Source organism: Oncorhynchus keta, chromosome 26 (genome assembly GCF_023373465.1).
Source record: "Oncorhynchus keta strain PuntledgeMale-10-30-2019 chromosome 26, Oket_V2, whole genome shotgun sequence".
Lineage (NCBI taxonomy): Eukaryota > Metazoa > Chordata > Actinopteri > Salmoniformes > Salmonidae > Oncorhynchus > Oncorhynchus keta.
The window spans coordinates 36,555,226-36,575,654 of NC_068446.1; the positions used below are offsets into that span (position 1 = coordinate 36,555,226).

At 40.2% G+C, this 20,429-nt stretch overlaps 1 protein-coding gene across 3 annotated transcripts in view; it reads left to right on the top strand.

Annotated features, from left to right (window-relative positions):
- The window catches only part of LOC118359326 (plasma membrane calcium-transporting ATPase 1-like), a 52,955-nt gene that overhangs the window by 14,141 nt on the left and 18,385 nt on the right, over window positions 1-20,429 (top strand). For all 3 annotated transcript variants that reach the window (XM_035737829.2, XM_035737827.2, XM_035737828.2), the window contains one exon: window positions 1,450-1,868. In XM_035737829.2, the coding sequence (XP_035593722.1) occupies window positions 1,670-1,868 (199 nt within the window). In that variant the 5' untranslated portion in view covers window positions 1,450-1,669. The remainder of the gene's footprint in view (window positions 1-1,449; window positions 1,869-20,429) is intronic.

Here is a 20,429-nt window from a genome sequence, read left to right on the forward strand (position 1 = left end):
AATATTAGTTCATGTAGAAACAATTTCTAAAATCAATAGTTAGTGTCAATGTGAAATGTTGTACAGAAATGTGTGTCATGTCCCTTTTAATAATGCTCCATTTGGTTCTGCTGGTGTCTGCTACCATTGTAAGGTATTGTCCAGGGTCACTGGTTAGCTGTGCTTCATGGGGTTATACTTCTTATTGCTCCATGGGGTAGAATTAAGAGTAATATATATTGCAATGGTGATTTTTACCTGCTCATACTTTCTGGTGTTTGAGTTGAGGCCTGATAATCTTGTCTCCTTCCATCACAGACACTGTCTGTTCAGCCCTAATTAGAATCCAAGACTTTCTCGACCTCTGAATCGACTCCATGGATCGATGTCTTCAGGCTTCACAATTTTCACCGCAAGGCACACCCACCGTGTTTGTAATTAGTTGCACCTTGTGTGTTATTATTAGCCCTACTAGGCCTAGATATGTCAGTAAGGATGAGCATATGGGTCTTCAACATCTATTTGTCGTTTGACCTTAGAAAGAGTTCCGTTTTTTCTACAGTTTCTCTCCTAATTTCATGGGATTTTTCAAGTGAAGTACACTTTGCCTAAAGCTAATCATTCTAGGGCCAACATTTGTTATGTAGCTGAACTAATTTTAGTATTTCATGTCTTAAATGGACTTGACAGATATTCCCCTCCCAGCTCCCTGGGCCTCATGTTAAAGCCATCTGTCACCTTGTGTACTAGCCAGTGGGTCTGAGTTTCAGGTGGGCTCGCCCCTAACATAGTCAAAAACTATTAATTGATTGACTGAGTTGGGATATCTAGAGCTATAACCGTTAGACAATAATAATTTCCTCATAATTTCAGGAGAATGATAACTCTGGTGATTCGATTGTATTGTAGTTTACAGCATTGACCTGGAATACAAAGATACATTAGTTAACAATGTAACATTTAGAAAACAATGGTCATGTCTTTGTTGAATTATGGGTGAATTCTACCTCAGCTTTTGCACACAGAGGCTGTGCAGAAGCTTGGCATAAACGTTGCCTAAGAGCTCCAAATATTTACTTTAAGGCAGATGTTCGCTATTCCATCTGTTGCTGTTAGCTTTGTGTTTGCTACCCAAGATATGGAGTGGTAGCAGATAGCAGTTTGGTTTACAATTTAGAAACCTAATTCTAATTATTCCTCTTTGGAAAGCATTGCAGAGAATTAAAATTTCAGTGTGCTTCCTGAATTGACTGGAATTGAGAATGGAATCTACCCCAACCCTGGCAGACAGTCAGACAATATCAACATGAGTATCAGTGTACATAATTGGTGAGGTTCAATGTTATTCTTCATTAATGTGGCAAAAGAACAGTATTTCGCCATATGCAGTATCCAGTTTGTCAAAATGAAAGACCTTAGACAAAAAAGGGAAAACCTTTTACTCAATGTTTTTTTTTTTTTTTTTTTCAGATGTAGCCTTGTGGAGGACTTCAGCCAAGATGAGAGAGTGGGCTTACAGGAATCAAATGAAAATGTCAGTCTTCTTATCCAAGTCACGCTCCATGGAGTCAAGCAACGTACATCCCTGAGAAATAACAGCAGTTTATGAATACCGGATTTTGCCTCTGAAGATTTGACTTGCCTTTTTTGGGAAAGCCTCTCTCCACCACTCTTGAGCTATAGAGGAGACATGGCCAGCAACTCGTTCCATGAGTCGAAGCGTGGTAGACATGCACAGGCCAACCATGATGTTGGAGATTTCAACTGCTCGCTCAAGGAGCTGCGCTCCCTCATGGAACTCAGGGGACCTGAGGGAATAACTAGAATCCAAGAATGTTATGGAGATGTCCAAGGACTCTGTACCAGACTGAAAACATCACCTATTGATGGTAAATATACTGTTGACCATCCTTGCTTTGTGTCTTTTTGTTCTGTTTTCAGGTCTGGTTCCTGATACACCAATAATCCTATTGCTCATCAGGGCTAGGCTTAACTCCAATGCAGTGAATTGTAATTTAAGAAAAACCCAAATTTTAGAAATGGATGCATTTAATTAATGAGTTGAATTCTAATTAATCTGGTTGATTCTGAAATGAAATTGACTTCAACCTGACCGATAATAAAAGTTCATGGTTACATTTTGAATACAATAAGAATTCTAGCATCTACAACAGCAAAGTAGAATGATTATAGATACTGCATTGATTCCATTGGAGTTGTCATGAGTTACTCCTGCTACACTAATCTCAAGATATGCATGCCTTTTAGCACAATGTCTTGTTGAGTTGATTGTATTGAGGGGAACTGGTGTGGGCTTTGAGTGGAAGGCACTCCGCAGGGCCCGGCTGTCACTTCTCTACACTTGGGGATAACTCACACTTTTCACACAGTTTGGCTGCTTCAGGGGACAGATGTCAAAGTGTGTTCATGTGGTTTGGATATGTAAGACTCATTGACAGACTGGACTTGTCTTGTGTTGGTATCAAGGAGAGGTAGGAATGACTGGACTTCGAAATGGAGAATTAAGTGAAAAACTATTATGAATAGTGTGGCCTGCATAATATTAATACACTCATTTGTAAACATTTATAAGCATTTAAAATTATTACAACTAATACAAAAATATACAGTATAATTTATGAAGCATTTAAATATGCATTGATATACATTTACTAGCAATATACACTACCATTCAAAAGCTTGGGGTCACTTAAAAATGTCCTTGTTTTCCATAAAAACATACATTACATGAGTTGCAAAATGAATAGGAAATACAGTCAAGAAGTTGAGAAGGTTATAAATAATGATTTTTAATTGAAATAATAATTGTGTCCTTCAAACTTTTGCTTTCGTCAAAGAATCCTCAATTTGCAGCAATTACAGCCTTGCAGACCTTTGGCATTCTATATGTCAATTGGTTGAGGTAGATTTCACCCCATGCTTCCTGAAGCACCTCCCACAAGTTGGATTGGCTTGATGGGCACTTCTTACGTACAATACGATCAATCTGCTCCCACAGCAGCTCAATAGGGTTGAGATCCGGTGACTGTGCTGGCCACTCCATTATAGACAGAATACCAGCTGACTGCGTCTTCATTAAATAGTTATTGCATAGTTTGGAGCTGAACTTTGGGTGATTATCCTGTTGTAGGAGGGCTCCAATTAACCATAATTGGCTCCAATTAACCATCATCCACAGGGTATGGCATGGCGTTGCAAAATGGAGTGACAGTCTTCCTTCTTCAAGATCCCTTTTACCATGTACAAATCTCCCACTTTACCAACACCAAAGCACCCCCAGACCATCACATTGCCTCCACCATGCTTGACCGATGGCATCAAGCACTCCTCCAGCATCTGTACATTTTTTTCTGCGTCTCACGAATGTTCTTCTTTGTGATCTGAACACCTTAAACTTAGATTCTTCTGTCCCCATAACACTTTTTTTCAGTCTTCCTCTGTCCAGTGTCTGTGTTATTTTGCCTTAATCTTAATCTTTTCTTTTTATTGGCCAGTCTGAGATATGGCTTTTTCTTTGCAACTCTACCAAGCATCCCGGAGTCACCGCTTCACTGGTGACGTTGAGACTGGTGTTTTGCGGGTACTATTTAATGAAGCTGCCAGTTGAGGACTTGTGAGGTGTCTGTTTCTCAAACTAGACACTCTAATGTACTTGTACTCTTGCTCAGTTGTGCACCGGGGCCTCCGACTCCTCTTTCTATTCTGGTTAGAGACAGTTTGCTCTGTTCTGTGAAGGGGATAGTACACAGCGTTGTACGAGATCTTAAGTTTCTTGGCATTTTCTCGTATGGAATAGCCTTCATTTCTCAGAACAAGAATAGACTGATGAGTTTCAGAAGAAAGTTCTTTGTTTCTGACCATTTTGAGCCTGTAATCGAACCCACAAATGCTGATGCTGATGCTGATAAAGAAGGCCAGTTTTATTGCTTCTTCAATCAGCACGACAGTTTTCAGCTGTGCTAAAATAATTGCAAAAGGGTTTTCTAATGATCAATTAGTTAATCCAAGTCGATCATTTGAAAAGGCTAACACACCGTGCTATTGGAACACAGGAGTGATGGTTGCTGATAATGGGCCTATGTACAGCTATGTAGATATTCCATAAAAAATCTGCCATTTCCAGCTACAATAGTCATTTACAACATTAACAATGTCTACGCTGTATTTCTGGTCAATTTGATGTTATTTTAAAATGGACCAAAAATGTGCTTTTCTTTCTAAAACAAGGACATTTCTCAGTGACCCTAAACTTTTGAAAGGTAGTGTTTATTGGCTTATTCATATATATTTTTTCACAGTTGAAGGCTGTTGGGAAAGACGGATTTTGTTGGAACAGAAAACAGCTTCAAATCCATATGTGGATGGGATTGATGTGATGTTAAATATTGTTTGGCTGACACATTAGCTATAAACCTTTTTCCAGTTTGGTATACTTGTGCTGATGCTCTACTCTGCTCCTATCTGCACACAGAATACAGAGGCCACTTTGTGACACACCTAGACTACTAAATCAAATCAAATCCAATTCAATTTTATTTGTCACATACACATGGTTAGCAGATGTTAATGCGAGTGTAGCGAAATGCTTGTGCTTCTAGTTCCGACAATGCAGTGATAACCAACAAGTAATCTAACTAACAATTCCAAAACTACTGTCTTATACACAGTGTAAGGGGATAAAGAATATGTACATAAGGATATATGAATGAGTGATGGTACAGAGCTGCATACAGTAGATGGTATCGAGTACATTATATACATATGAGATGAGTATGTAGACAAAGTAAACAAAGTGGCATAGTTAAAGTGGCTAGTGATACATGTATTACATAAGGATGCAGTCGATGATGTAGAGTACAGTATATACGTATGCATATGAGATGAATAATGTAGGGTAAGTAACATTATATAAGGTAGCATTGTTTAAAGTGGCTAGTGATATATTTACATAATTTCCCATCAATTACCATTATTAAAGTGGCTGGAGTTGGGTCAGTGTCAATGACAGTGTGTTGGCAGCAGCCACTCAATGTTAGTGGTGGCTGGTTAACAGTCTGATGGCCTTGAGATAGAAGCTGTTTTTCAGTCTCTCGGTCCCAGCTTTGATGCACCTGTACTGACCTCGCCTTCTGGATGATAGCGGGGTGAACAGGCAGTGGTTCGGGTGGTTGATGTCCTTGATGATCTTTATGGCCTTCCTGCAACATCGGGTGGTGTAGGTGTCCTGGAGGGCAGGTAGTTTGCCCCCGGTGATGCGTTGTGCAGACCTCACTACCCTCTGGAGAGCCTTACGGTTGAGGGCGGAGCAGTTGCCGTACCAGGCGGTGATACAGCCCGCCAGGATGCTCTCGATTGTGCATCTGTAGAAGTTTGTGAGTGCTTTTGGTGACAAGCCGAATTTCTTCAGCCTCCCGAGGTTGAAGAGGCGCTGCTGCGCCTTCTTCACGACGCTGTCAGTGTGAGTGGACCAATTCAGTTTGTCTGTGATGTGTATGCCGAGGAACTTAAAACTTGCTACCCTCTCCACTACTGTTCCAAGTCCACAATCATCTCCTTAGTTTTGTTGACGTTGAGTGTGAGGTTATTTTCCTGACACCACACTCCGAGGGCCCTCACCTCCTCCCTGTAGGCCGTCTCGTCGTTGTTGGTAATCAAGCCTACCACTGTTGTGTCGTCCGCAAACTTGATGATTGAGTTGGAGGCGTGCGTGGCCACGCAGTCGTGGGTGAACAGGGAGTACAGGAGAGGGCTCAGAACGCACCCTTGTGGGGCCCCCGTGTTGAGGATCAGCGGGGAGGAGATGTTGTTGCCTACCCTCACCACCTGGGGGCGGCCCATCAGGAAGTCCAGTACCCAGTTGCACACTATATCCCTGTTGTGCTTCTGCGTAAATTCTTTGATGACCTTTGTTGAACCCATAGGGAATTATATTTAGAATGTGATTCCGGATAACAGACTAAATGTACAACGCTCCCTCGCACATCCCTGCTTAAGATTGTATTATAATACAATTTTTTTCTGCAAATTCATGTGTTAAACATCAATTTTGCAACAACCGATGGTTCTCCCGATCACTGCAGGTTGTGATACAGCCCGGGATCGAACCTGTGTATGTAGTGACACCGTCTTAGACCGCTGCGCCACTCAGGAGACCCTTACTTTATTGTTTACAGAACATTAGGGTCTGAATGATCATTAAACCAAAGCCATGCCCTTTCTTTAACAGGAATCACCCTATGACCACCCCTTCCCCCAACATTAGCTTAGCAAATTACCTTAATATATATTTCCATCCAAAGTTTTGCCTGATTTGTTGACCTTGACAGTAGCCTGTGGACCAGGAGAAATGTGACTCACTCTTGGGTTTGAATACATACATAGGTACAGCCACTATATGCTGATATTAGCATGTTTGATGACAAAAGAAAAAAGAGAGTTTAACTTCTTGCGTCAAGCCATCCCGGATCCGGGATCGTGAATACAGCCTCAAGCTCATTACCATAAAGCAACGTTAACTATTCATGAAAATCGCAAATGAAATGAAATAAATATGCTAGCTCTCAAGCTTAGCCTTTTGTTAACAACACTGTCATCTCAGATTTTCAAAAATATGCTTCTCAACCATAGCAAAACAAGCATTCGTGTAACAGCATTTAGTGTTAGCATAGCATTTAGCGTTAGCATTCAGCAGGCAACATTTTCACAAAAAACAGAAAACCATTAAAATAAAATAATTTACCTTTGAAGAACTTTGGATGTTTTCAATGAGGAGACTCTCAGTTAGATAGCAAATGTTCAGTTTTTCCTGAAAGATTATTTGTGCAGGAGAAATCGGTCCGTTTTCTGCGTCATGTTTGGCTACCAAAAAAAAAGAAAATTCATTCATCCAAACGCCAAACTTTCTTCCACATTAACTCCATAATATCGACTGAAACATGGTAAACGTTGTTTAGAATCAATCCTCAAGGCGTTTTTCACATATCTCTTCATGATATATCATTCCTGGAAGTCTCCTCTCTGTCTCAATCACATGGATGAATGTGAGCAGCTTGGAGATTACGCAACAATTTCAACAAAGGACACCGGGCAGACCCCTGGTAAATGTAGTCTCTTATGGCCAATCTTCCAATGATATGCCTACAAATACGTCACAATGCTGCAGACAACTTGGAGAAACGATAGAAAGGAGACAATGAAAAACAGAGCGTCAAATATCCTGCTCATTTCCTGTTTGAAGTTTAATCTTGGTTTCGCCTGTAGCATCAGTTCTGGGGCACTCACAGATAATATCTTTGCAGTTTTGGAAACGTCAGTGTTTTCTTTCCAAAGCTGCCAATTATATGCATAGTCGAGCATCTTTTCGTGACAAAATATTGCGCTTAAAACGGGCACGTTTTTTAATCCAATAATGACATAGCGCCCCCATAGGTTGAAGAGGTTAACTCTAAAGTATTTGTATTTTAATCAGCTTCAATTTCTTATACTATCACCTACATATCCCATCATTTGTTCCCATCCCAAAATGGGTATGTTGATGTATGTTTTTAAGAATAAAAAAGGGAGCTGAAATACAGTGTACAGTCGTGGCCAAAAGTTTTGAGAATGACTTTTCACAAAGTCTGCTCCCTCAGTTTGTTTGATGGCAATTTGCATATACTCCAGAAAGTTATGAAGAGTGATCAGATGAATTACAATTAATTGCAAAGGCCCTCTTTGCCATGCAAATGAACTGAATCCCCCAAAAACATTTCTACTGCATTTCAGCTCTGCCACCATGTCAGTGATTCTCTCGTTAACACAAGTGTGAGGGTTGACAAGTACAAGGCTGGAGATCACTCTGTCATGCTGATTGAGTTTGAATGACAGACTGGAAGCTTCAAAAGGAGGGTGGTGCTTGTTCTTCCTCTGTCAATCACGGTTACCTGCAAGGAAACATGTGCCATCATCATTGCTTTGCACAAAAAGTGCTTCACAGGCAAGGATATTGCTGCCAGTAAGATTGCACCTAAATCAACCATTTATCGGATCATCAAGAACTTCAAGGAGAGCGGTTCAATTGTTGTGAAGAAGGCTTCAGGGCGCCTAAGAAAGTCCAGCAAGCGCCAGGACTGTCTCCTAAAGTTGATTCAGCTGCGGGATCGGGGCACCACCAGTACAGTGCTTGCTCAGGAATGGCAGCAGGCAGGTGTGAGTGCATCTGCACGCACAGTGAGGCAAAGACTTTTGGAGGATGGCCTGGTGTCAAGAAGGGCAGAAAAGAAGCCACTTCTCCACAGGAAAACCATCAGGGAGAGACTGATATTCTGCTAAAGGTACAGGGATTGGACTGCTGAGGACTGGGGTAAAGTCATTTTCTCTGATGAATCCCATTTCCGATTGTTTGGGGCATCCGGAAAAAAGCTTGTCCGGAGAAGACAAGGTGAGCGCTACCACCAGTCCTGTGTCATGCCAACAGTAAAGCATCCTGAGACCATTCATGTGTGGGGTTGCTTCTCAGCCAAGGGTGTGGGCTCACTCACAATTTTGCCTAAGAACACAGCCATGAATAAAGAATGGTACCAACACATCCTCCTTGAGCAACTTCTCGCAACAATCCAGGAACAGTTTGGTGACGAACAATGCCTTTTCCAGCATGATGGAGCACCTTGCCATAAGGCAAAGTGATAACTAAGTGGCTCAGGGAACAAAACATCGCTATTTTGGGTCCATGGCCAGGAAACTCCCCAGACCTGAATCCCATTGAGAACTTGTGGTCAATCCTCAAGAGGTGGGTGGACAAACAAAACCCCACAAATTCTGACAAACTCCAAGCATTGATTATGCAAGAATGGGCTGCCATCAGTCAGGATGTGGCCCAGAAGTTAATTGACAGCATGCCAGGGCGGATTGCAGAGGCCTTTAAAAAGAAGGGTCAACACTGCAAATATTGACTCTCTTTGCATCAACTTCATGTAATTGTTAATAAAAGCCTTTGACACTTGTAATTATACTTCAGTATTCCATAGTAACATAGTAACATCTGACAGCAGCCAACTTTGTGAAAATTAATATTTATGTCATTCTCAACTTTTGGTCACGACTGTACACTTGACCTGCACACCTGTTATTATTATGGGAGCAATAGCTGCACACCGGCTATTAATATGGCATTGGTTGAAGCTAAATGTTAAATTCAAATCTCCCTACCATCACATCTAAGCCAATATGTCACCAATATTGATGAAAATTCGCAAATCAACACACTCCCTGCCTCTCGTCATGAGCCGTCCGGCCTTTACCGGAAGCCACATACCAGAATTTTAACAGGGTCATTAGCATCACCTCAAATTCTAGACATCGGATTAAAACGAGACTAATGCATCCATAATGTGACCATTGGACTTAAGAAATGTTGGATTGACTGAGTTTGTAGGTGTAATAATCTTTTTAAATGTATAATTTATTGCTCTTACATGCTAATTTCTGTCAATTTAGAACCAACGATGTGCTACCTTTTTTGTAGTATTTCTGACAATGCTAACATCCTTTTCAAGCAAAGTCCAATGTTCCAATACCGGGTCCAGTAACTCAGTTGCTCGGCAAAAACACAGCTGCTGCTGCAACATCATAAGAAGTGGTTGACAAAAAACCTGGGCTACTGAAGATAGCTAGCTATATGGTGGTTAATCAATTATTAGCTACCTAGCTAGCTAGCCAATGAACAGGAAAAGAAGGGTAACTAGCTATGTTTTTTTAATGGTAGGTTTTTACGCAAATAATAATTTAGCTAGCTAGCTCGAGCCAGACAACAACAGCTGACATTGACACAGAAGCCAGGTAATAATAGCTAGCTCAGATCCAAATGCCAGTCCTACATTTTTCCACAAAACATAGCTAGCTGGCTTGCTAGCTAGGTATAGTACATCAGTTCAAAACCCACACCAAACTTTGCGGAAATTGTCATGCTGCTGCCTTACAATGCATGCAATGGGCTTTTGCAACACAACCTAGCTACTCCAATGTCCAAGCTACAGTAAGAGCTAGCCATATTTCACTGAGACAGGACACAACTCAAACTGTAGCTGAGAAAGAAAATGCACATGTATACAGTGTGGTTGTGTAAATGCATGCTTGCCAGTTCCGAACATTCAGATTCAATTCCAGTATACTCCTTCTCCTGTCTTGGCATTTTAATCCAAATGTGAGAAGACCAACATTGTCAAACTAACAACTCTGCCATTTGATCGTCTTGATTGTATTTACAGCTTCGATCTGGATGCTGTACTTGCCCTTTATGTGGGCACAAATTCCTCCATGGTTTGTTGGACAAAGCCTATGGGGAAATGAATGTAATTTTGCAGCGTTTTTGGATAAACGCCAAAAATAAGGTCTGTGGTAAACGCAGGCTTAGAAGATCTTATATGTTTTGTTCTATGAGATCATCTTCACCAGCTAACCTAAATTTTTGTAAATGTTGATGCATTTATGCTATAAAAAAAGCACATAAAGCACATGAAGGCTTCATAATTTATAAAGGTGTCATGTTAACTGATTGATATTATCTCATAGAACAAAACATGTTAAAATCAGACCTCATTTAGGTGGTTTATCCCAAAACCCTATTCTTTCCCCATTCATTTTTCACATATGGATGGCTGAACAAACCATAGGTAACTAATTTCTGGGTTTTAGGACTACAAGCTGGCTAACTGTGGCTAACTCTGTTCCAGTGGTGCATCGTGCTAGGGGTAGGGGGAAGGGGGTTAATGCCCCTCCAAACCCGGATTATACCTCTGCATACCTCTGCTGTGCTTTAGGCTAGAAATAAACTGTAGTTTCTATGGCTGAGTTATACAACCTTCAAAAGTCACTGACTTAAACCCATTTTATTTGACTTTGCTTTCAATGGGAATTTAGTCATATTTTACAATGTAAGACTCTCACAATCAATTGATCTATTCACCTTCTGAAAATTGCAGACAATTACTTTTGACTATCCATGGTAAATTCTACACGTATTTTTATAGTTAGTTCAAAACTGATTTGAGCTATTAGAGGGCAACAGCCAGCAGACCAGGGTTTAAACCAGCAACCCTTGCAGTTATCCAAAGACACCACCTGTGGCATTTAAGGGACAGACTTTTTGGCAGATGCAAAATTAAAGGTTACAAAAGCACTGGCAATGACAGACTTCTGGTTCCCCCCAAGAAGTCTGCCTTTGCATGTAGAAATGTTGTATAATGCCTTTTAAAATAAGAAATGCCTTCTCCACCCATGCTCTACCAAGGTTCTCCAGTACACAGCTTTGACCTACTACAGGAGCTATGTTGGTCTATTGTACTTCAAACAATGTGAATGCAGGTTGCATAGGATTCAAACCTTCTCAAACACCCTAATGCATACTCTTCAGAGGAATAATGGACTTTACAGTGTCCTGTTATTAAAATAATGTGTATGTAAAAATGTATATATATACAGTACCAGTCAAAAGTTTAGACACACCTACTCATTCAAGGGTTTTTCTTTATTTGTACCTTTTTTTTACATTGTAGAATATTAGTGAAAACATCAAAGCTATGAAATAACACATATGGAATCATGTAGTAACCAAAAATGTTAAACATATCAAAATATATTTTACATTTGATATTCTTAAAAGTAGCCACCCTTTGTCTCGATGACAGTTAATTTGTGGCATTTATTTCCATCTTAATGCATTTGAGCCAATCCGTTGGGTTGTGACAAGGTAGGGGTGGTATACAGATAGCCCTATTTGGTAAAAGACAAAGTCCATATTATGACAAGAAAAGCTCAAATAAGCAAAGAAACGACAGTCCCTAATTACTTTAAGACTTGAACGTCAGTCAATACAGAAAATGTCAAGAACTTTTAAAGTTTCTTCAAGTGCAGTTGCAAAAACCATCCAGGGCTATGATGAAACTGGCTCTCATGAGGACTGCCATAGGGAAGAAAGATCCAGAGTAACCTCTGCTGCAGAGGATAAGTTCATTAGAGTTAACAGCCTCAGTAATTGCAGCCCAAATAAATGCTTCACAGAGTTCAAGTAACAGACACACCTCAACATCAACTGTCGAGACTGCGAGAAACAGGCCTTCATGGTTGATTTACTGCAAAGAAACCACTACTAAAGGACACCAACAATAATAAGAAACTTGCTTGGGCCAAGAAACACGAGCAATGGATATTAGACAGGTGGAAATTTGTCCTTTGGTCTGATGAGCCCAAATGTGCGGTGTGGGTGAATGGATGATCTCCGCATATGTGGTTCCCACCGTGAAGCATGGAGGAGGAGGTGTGATGTTGTGGGGATGCTTTGCTGGTGACACTGTTAGTGATTTATTTAGAATTCAAGGCACACTTAACCAGGATGGCTACCACAGCATTCTGCAGCGATACATCATCCCATCTGGTTTGCGCTTAGTGGGACTATCCTTTGTTTTTCAACAGGACAATTTCCCAACACACCTCCAGGCTGTGTAAGGGCTATTTGACCAAGAAGGTAATGACATATGTAATGAACTGCCTATTGATCAGAACAGCAATTGATTAAACAGGACCATGTTTGCAAATCAAGTGTTTCTGAGCTTTTGTCAATATTAATTTTAATTTAATTTTACCTTTATTTAACCAGGCAAGTCAGTTAAGAACACATTCTTATTTTCAATGACGGCCTGGGAACAGTTACACAGGTAAGCTAACAGTTACAGAAATCAGGCGTGCAGACAGGCTGTATAGACCTCTATATACAGTGCCTTCATAAAGTATTCACACCCCTTGACTTATTCCACATTTTGTTGTGTTACAGCCTGAATTCAAAATTGATTAAAAAAAATACGAATTCTCACCCATCTACAAATAATACCCCATAATTATACAGTGACAACATGTTTTTAGATTTTTATTCAAATTCATTGAGAATTAAATACAGAAATATTCCATTTACATAAGTATTCACACCCCTGAGTCAATACCCTGTAGAAGCACCTTTGTTGGCGATTACAGCTTTGAGTCATTTAGTTATGTCTGTATCAACTTTGTACATCTGGATTTGGGGATTTTCTCCCATACTTCTTTGCAGATTTTCTCAAGCTATGTTAAGATAATGGGGAGCGGCGGTGAACAGCAAGGATTTGCCTGTATTTGGCTCCATTAATTGTTCCTTCTATCCTTACCAGTCTCCCAGTCCCTGCCGCTGTTTAAGGATCCCCATAGCATGATGCTGCCACCACCATGCTTTATGGTAGGGATGGTGTTAGACGGGTGATGAGCTGTGCCTGAGATATTTCTGTATTTCATTTTCAAGACATTTGCAAAAATGTCTAATGCATGTTTTCACTTTGTCATTATGGGCTATTGTGTGTACAGTGGCTTGCGAAAGTATTCACCTCCCTTGGCATTTTTCCTATTTTGTTGCCTTACAACCTGGAATTTAAATGTTTTTTTTTTTGGGGGGGTTGAATAATTTGATTTACACATCTTTGAAGATGCAAAATATTGTTTATTGTGAAACAAACAAGAAATAAGACAAAAAAACAGAAAACTTGAGTGTACATATCTATTCACCCCCTAAAGTCAATACTTTGTATAGTAATCTATTGCAGCAATTACAGCTGCAAGTCTCTTGGGGTATGTCTCTATAAGCTTGGCACATCTAGCCACTGGGATTTTTGCCCATTCTTCAAGGCAGCGCCTTCAAGTTGGATGGGTTCCGCTAGTGTACAGCAATCTTTAAGACATACCATAGATTCTCAATTGGATTGAGTTCTGGGCTTTGACTAGGCCATTCCATATCATTTAAATGTTTCCCCTTAAACCACTTTAAGGGGTTTTAGCAGTATGCTTACGGTCATTGTCCTGCTGGAAGGTGAACCTCCGTCCCAGTCTCAAATCTCTGGAAGGCTGAAACAGGTTTCCCTCAAGTATTTCCCTGTATTTAACGCCATCCATCATTCCTTCACTTCTGACCAGTTTCCCAGTCCCTGGTGTTCTTCGGGTGATGAGAGATGTTGGGTTTGCACCAGACATAGCGTTTTCCTTGATGGCCAAAAAGCTCAATTTTAGTCTCAACTGACCAGAGTACCTTCTTCCATATGTTTGGGGAGTCTCCCACATGCCGTTTAGCGTACACCTAACATGCTTATTTTTTTCTTCAAGCAGTGGCTTTTTTCTGGCCACTCTTCCATAAATCCCAGCTAAGTGGACCTATGGACAGATACTCCAATCTTCAATCTCCTCTGTGGAGCTTTGCAGCGCCTTCCGGGTTATCTTTGGTCTCTTTGTTGCCTCTGATTAATGCCCTCCTTGCCTGGTCCGTGTGTTTTGGTGCGCGGCCCTCTCTTGACAGGTTTGTTGTGGTGCCATATTCTTTTCATTTTTAATAATGGATTTAACGGTGCTCCGTGGGATGTCTAAGTTTCAGATATTTTTTTATAACCCAATCCTGATCTGTACTTCTCCACAACTTTGTCCTTGAACTGTTTGGAGAGCTCCTTGGCCTTCATGGTGCCACTTGCTTAGTGGTGTTCCAGACTCTGGCGCCTTTCAGAACAGGTGTGTATATATACTGAGATCATGTGACAGATCATGTGACACTTAGTTTGTACACAGGTGGACTTTATTTAACTAATTATGTGACTTCTGAAGGTAATTGGTTTCACAAGATCTTAATTAGGGGCTTCATAGCAAAGGGATGAATACATTTTATTTTATTTATTTTTATTTCACCTCTATTTAACCAGGTAGGCAAGTTGAGAACAACTTCTCATTTACAATTGCGACCTGGCCAAGATAAAGCAAAGCAGTTTGACAGATACAACGACACAGAGTTACACATGGAGGAAAACAAACATACAGTCAATAATACAGTATAAACAAGTCTATATACAATGTGAGCAAATGAGGTGAGAAGGGAGGTAAAGGCAAAAAAGGCCATGGTGGCAAAGTAAATACAATATAGCAAGTAAAACACTGGAACGGTAGTTTTGCAATGGAAGAATGTGCAAAGTAGAACAATAATGGGGTGCAAAGGAGCAAAATAAATAAATAAATTAAATACAGTTGGGAAAGAGGTAGTTGATTGGGCTAAATTATAGGTGGGCTATGTATAGGTGCAGTAATCTGTGAGCTGCTCTGACAGTTGGTGCTTAAAGCTAGTGAGGGAGATAAGTGTTTCCAGTTTCAGAGATTTTTGTAGTTCGTTCCTGTCATGCATAGGTGTAATTAGGTGGCAGGGAAGTCAGGCGCAGGAGAGTCAAATGGAGTGTAAAATGGAGTCTTTTAATAAAGTCCAACGAGTATGCTCCATAACACTAACTGTACATAAACAAACAAACATGGGTACGAGGACCCGACGCCCACCTAAACAAACAATCACACTACACTGACAATAAAACAATCTCTGACAAAGACATGAGGGGAAACAGAGGGTGAAATACACAACAGGTAATGAATGGGATTGAAAACAGGTGTGTGGGAAGACAAGACAAAACCAATTGAAAATGAAAAAAGGATCAATGATGGCTAGAAAACCGGTTACGTCGAACGCCGAGCACCGCCCGAACAAGGAGAGGCAACGACTTCAGCAGAAGTCGTGACAGTTCCAGTCATTGGCAGCAGAGAACTGGAAGGAGAGGCGGCCAAAGAAAGAACTGGTTTTGGGGGTGACTAGAGAGATATACCTGCTGGAGCGTGTGCTACAGGTGGGAGATGCTATGGTGACCAGCGAGCTGAGATAAGGGGGGACTTTACCTAGCAGGGTCTTGTAGATGACATGGAGCCAGTGGGTTTGGCGACGAGTATGAAGCAAGGGCCAGCCAACGAGAGCGCACGTACCACTTTTCCGTTTTTTAATTTTTTAGAATTTTTTGAAACAAGTTTAATTTTTTCATTTCACTTCAACAATTTGGAATATTTTGTGTATGTCCATTACATGAAATACAAATAAAAATCTATTGAAATGACAGGTTGTAATGCAACGAAATAGGAAAAAAGGGGGATAAATACTTTTGCGAGGCACTGTAGATCGGTGATAAAGTATAATTTTAGCCATTTTGAATTCAGGCTGTAACGCAACATCATGTGGAATAGGTCAAAGGGTATGAATACTTTCTGAAGGCACTGCATGAATACATGTGTCCAACACACCACCACCTGTTGTTATGTTGGGCACATACTGACCAAATAAAGATGTTATGAAATATTTTTTTCTCAAATACATGTTTTGCTAAAGTAACAGTGAACGAAATACAGTCAAAACAGCTCGCTCAATCAAGCATGATGGTCTTGTAAGTATAAAAGCAAACTTAATTTCATATAATTAAAAAAAGTTTGAAAAGGTAGTGGAATGGAATGTAGTGTGTAGTGTAGTGTGTAGTGTGTAAAGAATCCAATACAAATCACATTATTGTGTGATCACCTCTTCTAAGAGTATGAATTAGGCTGATTGCGAAGGTTTGAATCCTAATCAACCTGCATACACATTGTTTGAAGTGCAATAGACCAACATGGGCTACTGTAGTAGGTCAAAGCTGTGTACTAGAAAACCTTGGTAGAGCATGGGTGGAGTTGGCATTGTGGTCCTTATGTGAATTTCCTTTCTGTTTTGGCTTCACACCAATATCTACATCTCACTTTTTGTTTCTAATAGGTATAGGTGAGTGTTCACTGCTGTTTGGAGCCCAAGTTCCTTGGTGTTCCATGAGGACAGGGCTTTCCATGCAGTGTCACATTCTGTCCTTTGACATTTGCCAGGCATTATTTATTACTTCACAATGGCCTTCTCATGCACACTCAATAATCAACTTTAGCATTTTGTCGTCACGCACCATTTCTGACCCACCAACTGAGACATGATTGACATACATAGAGCATTAAAATGTCACACGCAGCTTGACTACATGGGAAAATCCATTCGACCGACACATAAAGATGCACTGCTGCGCCACTGCAATATAACTCAATGGCGACCTGTGGGCGCAGATTGATTTACCTTGTGTAATCCCCCTCACCTTAAACGCCCGAGCATGGCAGTTGATTGCTTGGTTCAGGACTAATCTCTCATGCTTGTGTAACGTTTTTATTGCTCCTTTTTGTTCATTTTTGAAAGATGAGGCAGCTCAAAGCCTGTATGTCGAGCATTATTCAGTGATAGGTTGAAGCAGAACCGCAGGTGCTTTTCCCTTGAGTTGGATTCTAACCTTTAAGTGTCAGAAGAAGCAAAATTGCTTTGAGGGAATAAGCATACAAACTCAACTGAGGTCAGAGAATGCCTAGGCTGCTCTCGATGCAGGCTGCCTGGAGTCACACAAGCAGCCATTTGACCCATACTGCAGTGATAACGATAGAGTCATCCGCTCTCCAGGGGGAATTCAAGATAGGTCATGCCTCATTATATTAGTGCAAAGTATGGTGATATGGCGTAAAAATCATATTTCTGTTTTTTTTCTCAATCCCATGGGTGATTCATGATCTTGTTTTTCTTTTCTCAAATTACAATTAAACCTCAAGGCACTGCATTTCAAACAGTCAGCAATAATCTAATGAATTCAGGGCTTGTAATATTATACCTAGGCTTAATATAAGCTTTCCACCACCATAGGACCCGCTAAAGATTTTGTTAACTATTTTATCAAAATAGTTTAACCAGCTATTTCGCAATAATCACTGATCTGGCTTTCACGTTTGTCTATGAAATGCCCTTTTTGTCAAAATAAATACCAGAAACATGCACAATGCACATCCCCACTAAAAATGACCAACTTCTTGTGACAAGCATTATAGAAAATTTAACACAGGTCTTATAAACAACATTTCAAGCACAAGCTCACATTGTAGTGAGTAACCAGATAAATATTTATATTTTAAGTCTAGCCAACTTGGATCTATTTACTGGCTAACAAGGTTGAACAGTTGACCTGTTATGAACACACCCTCCTGTCCATCTCCAACTGTTAGAACAGCATGCTAGCCTGTCCACTTTGTTTAGATGTTGAAATCAAGGGTCCTACCTGTACACATAAGACAATGCTTTTTTATCAGAATGAGAACGAGTTGCCAATTCTTTATATAAATGTGTAATTTTATGCTCATTGCACATTTATAAAATGACTAGACAGCTTGCACATAACAGTCTGTGGCTAAAATGTTGCTAGCGGTATGTGCTACAACAATGCCACAAGCAACAGAAGCTGAGCATTAATTTTCCAGAAACAAAGTTAATTGATATTCTAGTAGGGTCATATTTCTGGAGTTGTGACATAAAAATATATCATTAGAAAGGTTAAAGGGAAATATCTAAATGTTTCATATTCATCATCTCCAGCACCACCCCAACAGCAACATATGTGAAAATTCTGCGTTTCTACACTACCGGTCAAAGGTTTTTGAACACCTCCTCATTCAAAGGTTTTTGAACACCTCCTCATTCAAAGGTTTTTGAACACCTCCTCATTCAAAGGTTTTTCTTTATTTAAAAAAATATATTTTCTACATTGTAGAATAATCGTGAAGACATCAAAACTATGTAATAATACATATGGAATAATGTATTAACCAAAAAAGTGTTGAACAAATTAAAATATATTTCATATTTGAGATTCTTCAAATATCCACCCTTTGCCTTGATGACAGCTTTGCACACTCTTTGAAATATCTCAACCAGCTTCACCTGGAATGCTTTTCCAACAGTCTTGAATGGGTTCTCACATATGCTGAGCGCTTGTTGGCTGCTTTTCCTTCACTATCCAGTCCGACTCATCCCAAACCATCTCAATTTGGTTGAGGTCGGGGGATTGTGGAGGCCAGGTCATCTGATGCAGCACTCCATCACTCTCCTTCTTGGTAAAATAGCCCTTACACAGCCTGGAGGTGTGTTGGGTCAATGTCCTGTTGAAAAACAAATGATAGTCCCACTAAGCCCAAGCTAGATGGGATGGTGTATCACTGCAGAATGCTTTGGTAGCCATGGTGGTTAAGTGTGCCTTGAATTCTAAATAAATCGCAGACAGTGTCACCAGCAAAACACCCCACACCATAACACCTCCTCCTCCTTGTTTTACGGTGGCAAATGTACATGCAGAGATCATCCTTTCAACCACACTACGTCTCACAAAGACACGGCGGTTGGAAACAAAAATCTCAAATTTGCACTCTAATCTCCATTGCTCGTGTTTCTCGGCCCAATCAAGTCTCTTCTTTTTATTGGTGTCCTTTAGTAGTGGATTCTTTGCAGCAATTCAACCATGAAGGCCTGATTCACAGTCTCCTCTGAACAGTTGATGTTCAGATGTGTCTGTTACTTGCACTCTGTGAAGCATTTATTTGGGCTGCAATTTCTTGAAATATTCCATATTGACTGACCTTCATGTCATTTCTCTTTGCTTATTTGAGCTATTCTTGCCATAATATGGACTTGGTCTTTTACCAAATAGGGCTATCTTCGGTATAACCCCCCTACCTTGTCACCACAAAACTGGCTCAAAAGCATTAAGAAGGAAAGAAATTCCACAAATTAACTTTGAAGAAAGCACAACTGTTAAGTGAAATGCATTCCAGGTGACTACATCATGAAGCTGGTTGAGGAAATGCCAAGTGTGCAAAGCTGTCATCAAGGCAAAGGGTTGCAGACCATCTCTCCCCACTAGCTGGCTGAAGTTGTGTGCCCACAAGCAGCAATACTTATTATTTTGCATTGCTAAATTTGACATGGCATGATTGAAAAACTGCAGATGTCTTTGTTTCACACACACACACCACATTGGTGTCACTGACCATTACTTTTTAGGTATACTGTGTTGATAGACAAGGCTGCCATCTCTTGTCCCTTTTATTTTGTTATTGTCATAGAAGCACTAGAGATCTCTATAAAATCTAACGAGAATACAGTATAAGAGGAGTAAACCGAGTTTGTTGTTTGACTTCTTTTGCCTGTCCATTTGGCTCAGAGATTAGATCAGTTTGCTTTCTCTATCAGAGGGGCAGAAGCAGAATCACCTAATGGAAATGTATGTCTTTGTCATAATTTTCTTTTAAATCAATGATTAAATGTAAAGAAAAGTACAGCCAATACAATCTCAGATCTGGTTGCATTATGAAGCACCTTTCAGCGAGAATACATGTGTCCATCAAAAAGGTTTTGGTGTGACACTTTCTGTCTGCAAAATAACCAAAATCTTACCAAAGATATTGGAATATTGCAGGTCGCAGGTGCATCATTAAACAGGATCCCATACTGACTGTTAGTATCTGCATGGTATCTGCACAGTATCTGCATAGTATTGCCGTCATGGACAATGTAAAAAAAGATACATCTTACTGCAAGTATTTTGAGTGGTCTTTTTGCACATGCCAGTGCTATTTAACATACTTTTGAGTCTAGCATGTTGTTTGAGGGCAGATGAGGGTTTTGAATGGCATTGATTTGCCTAGCCTGT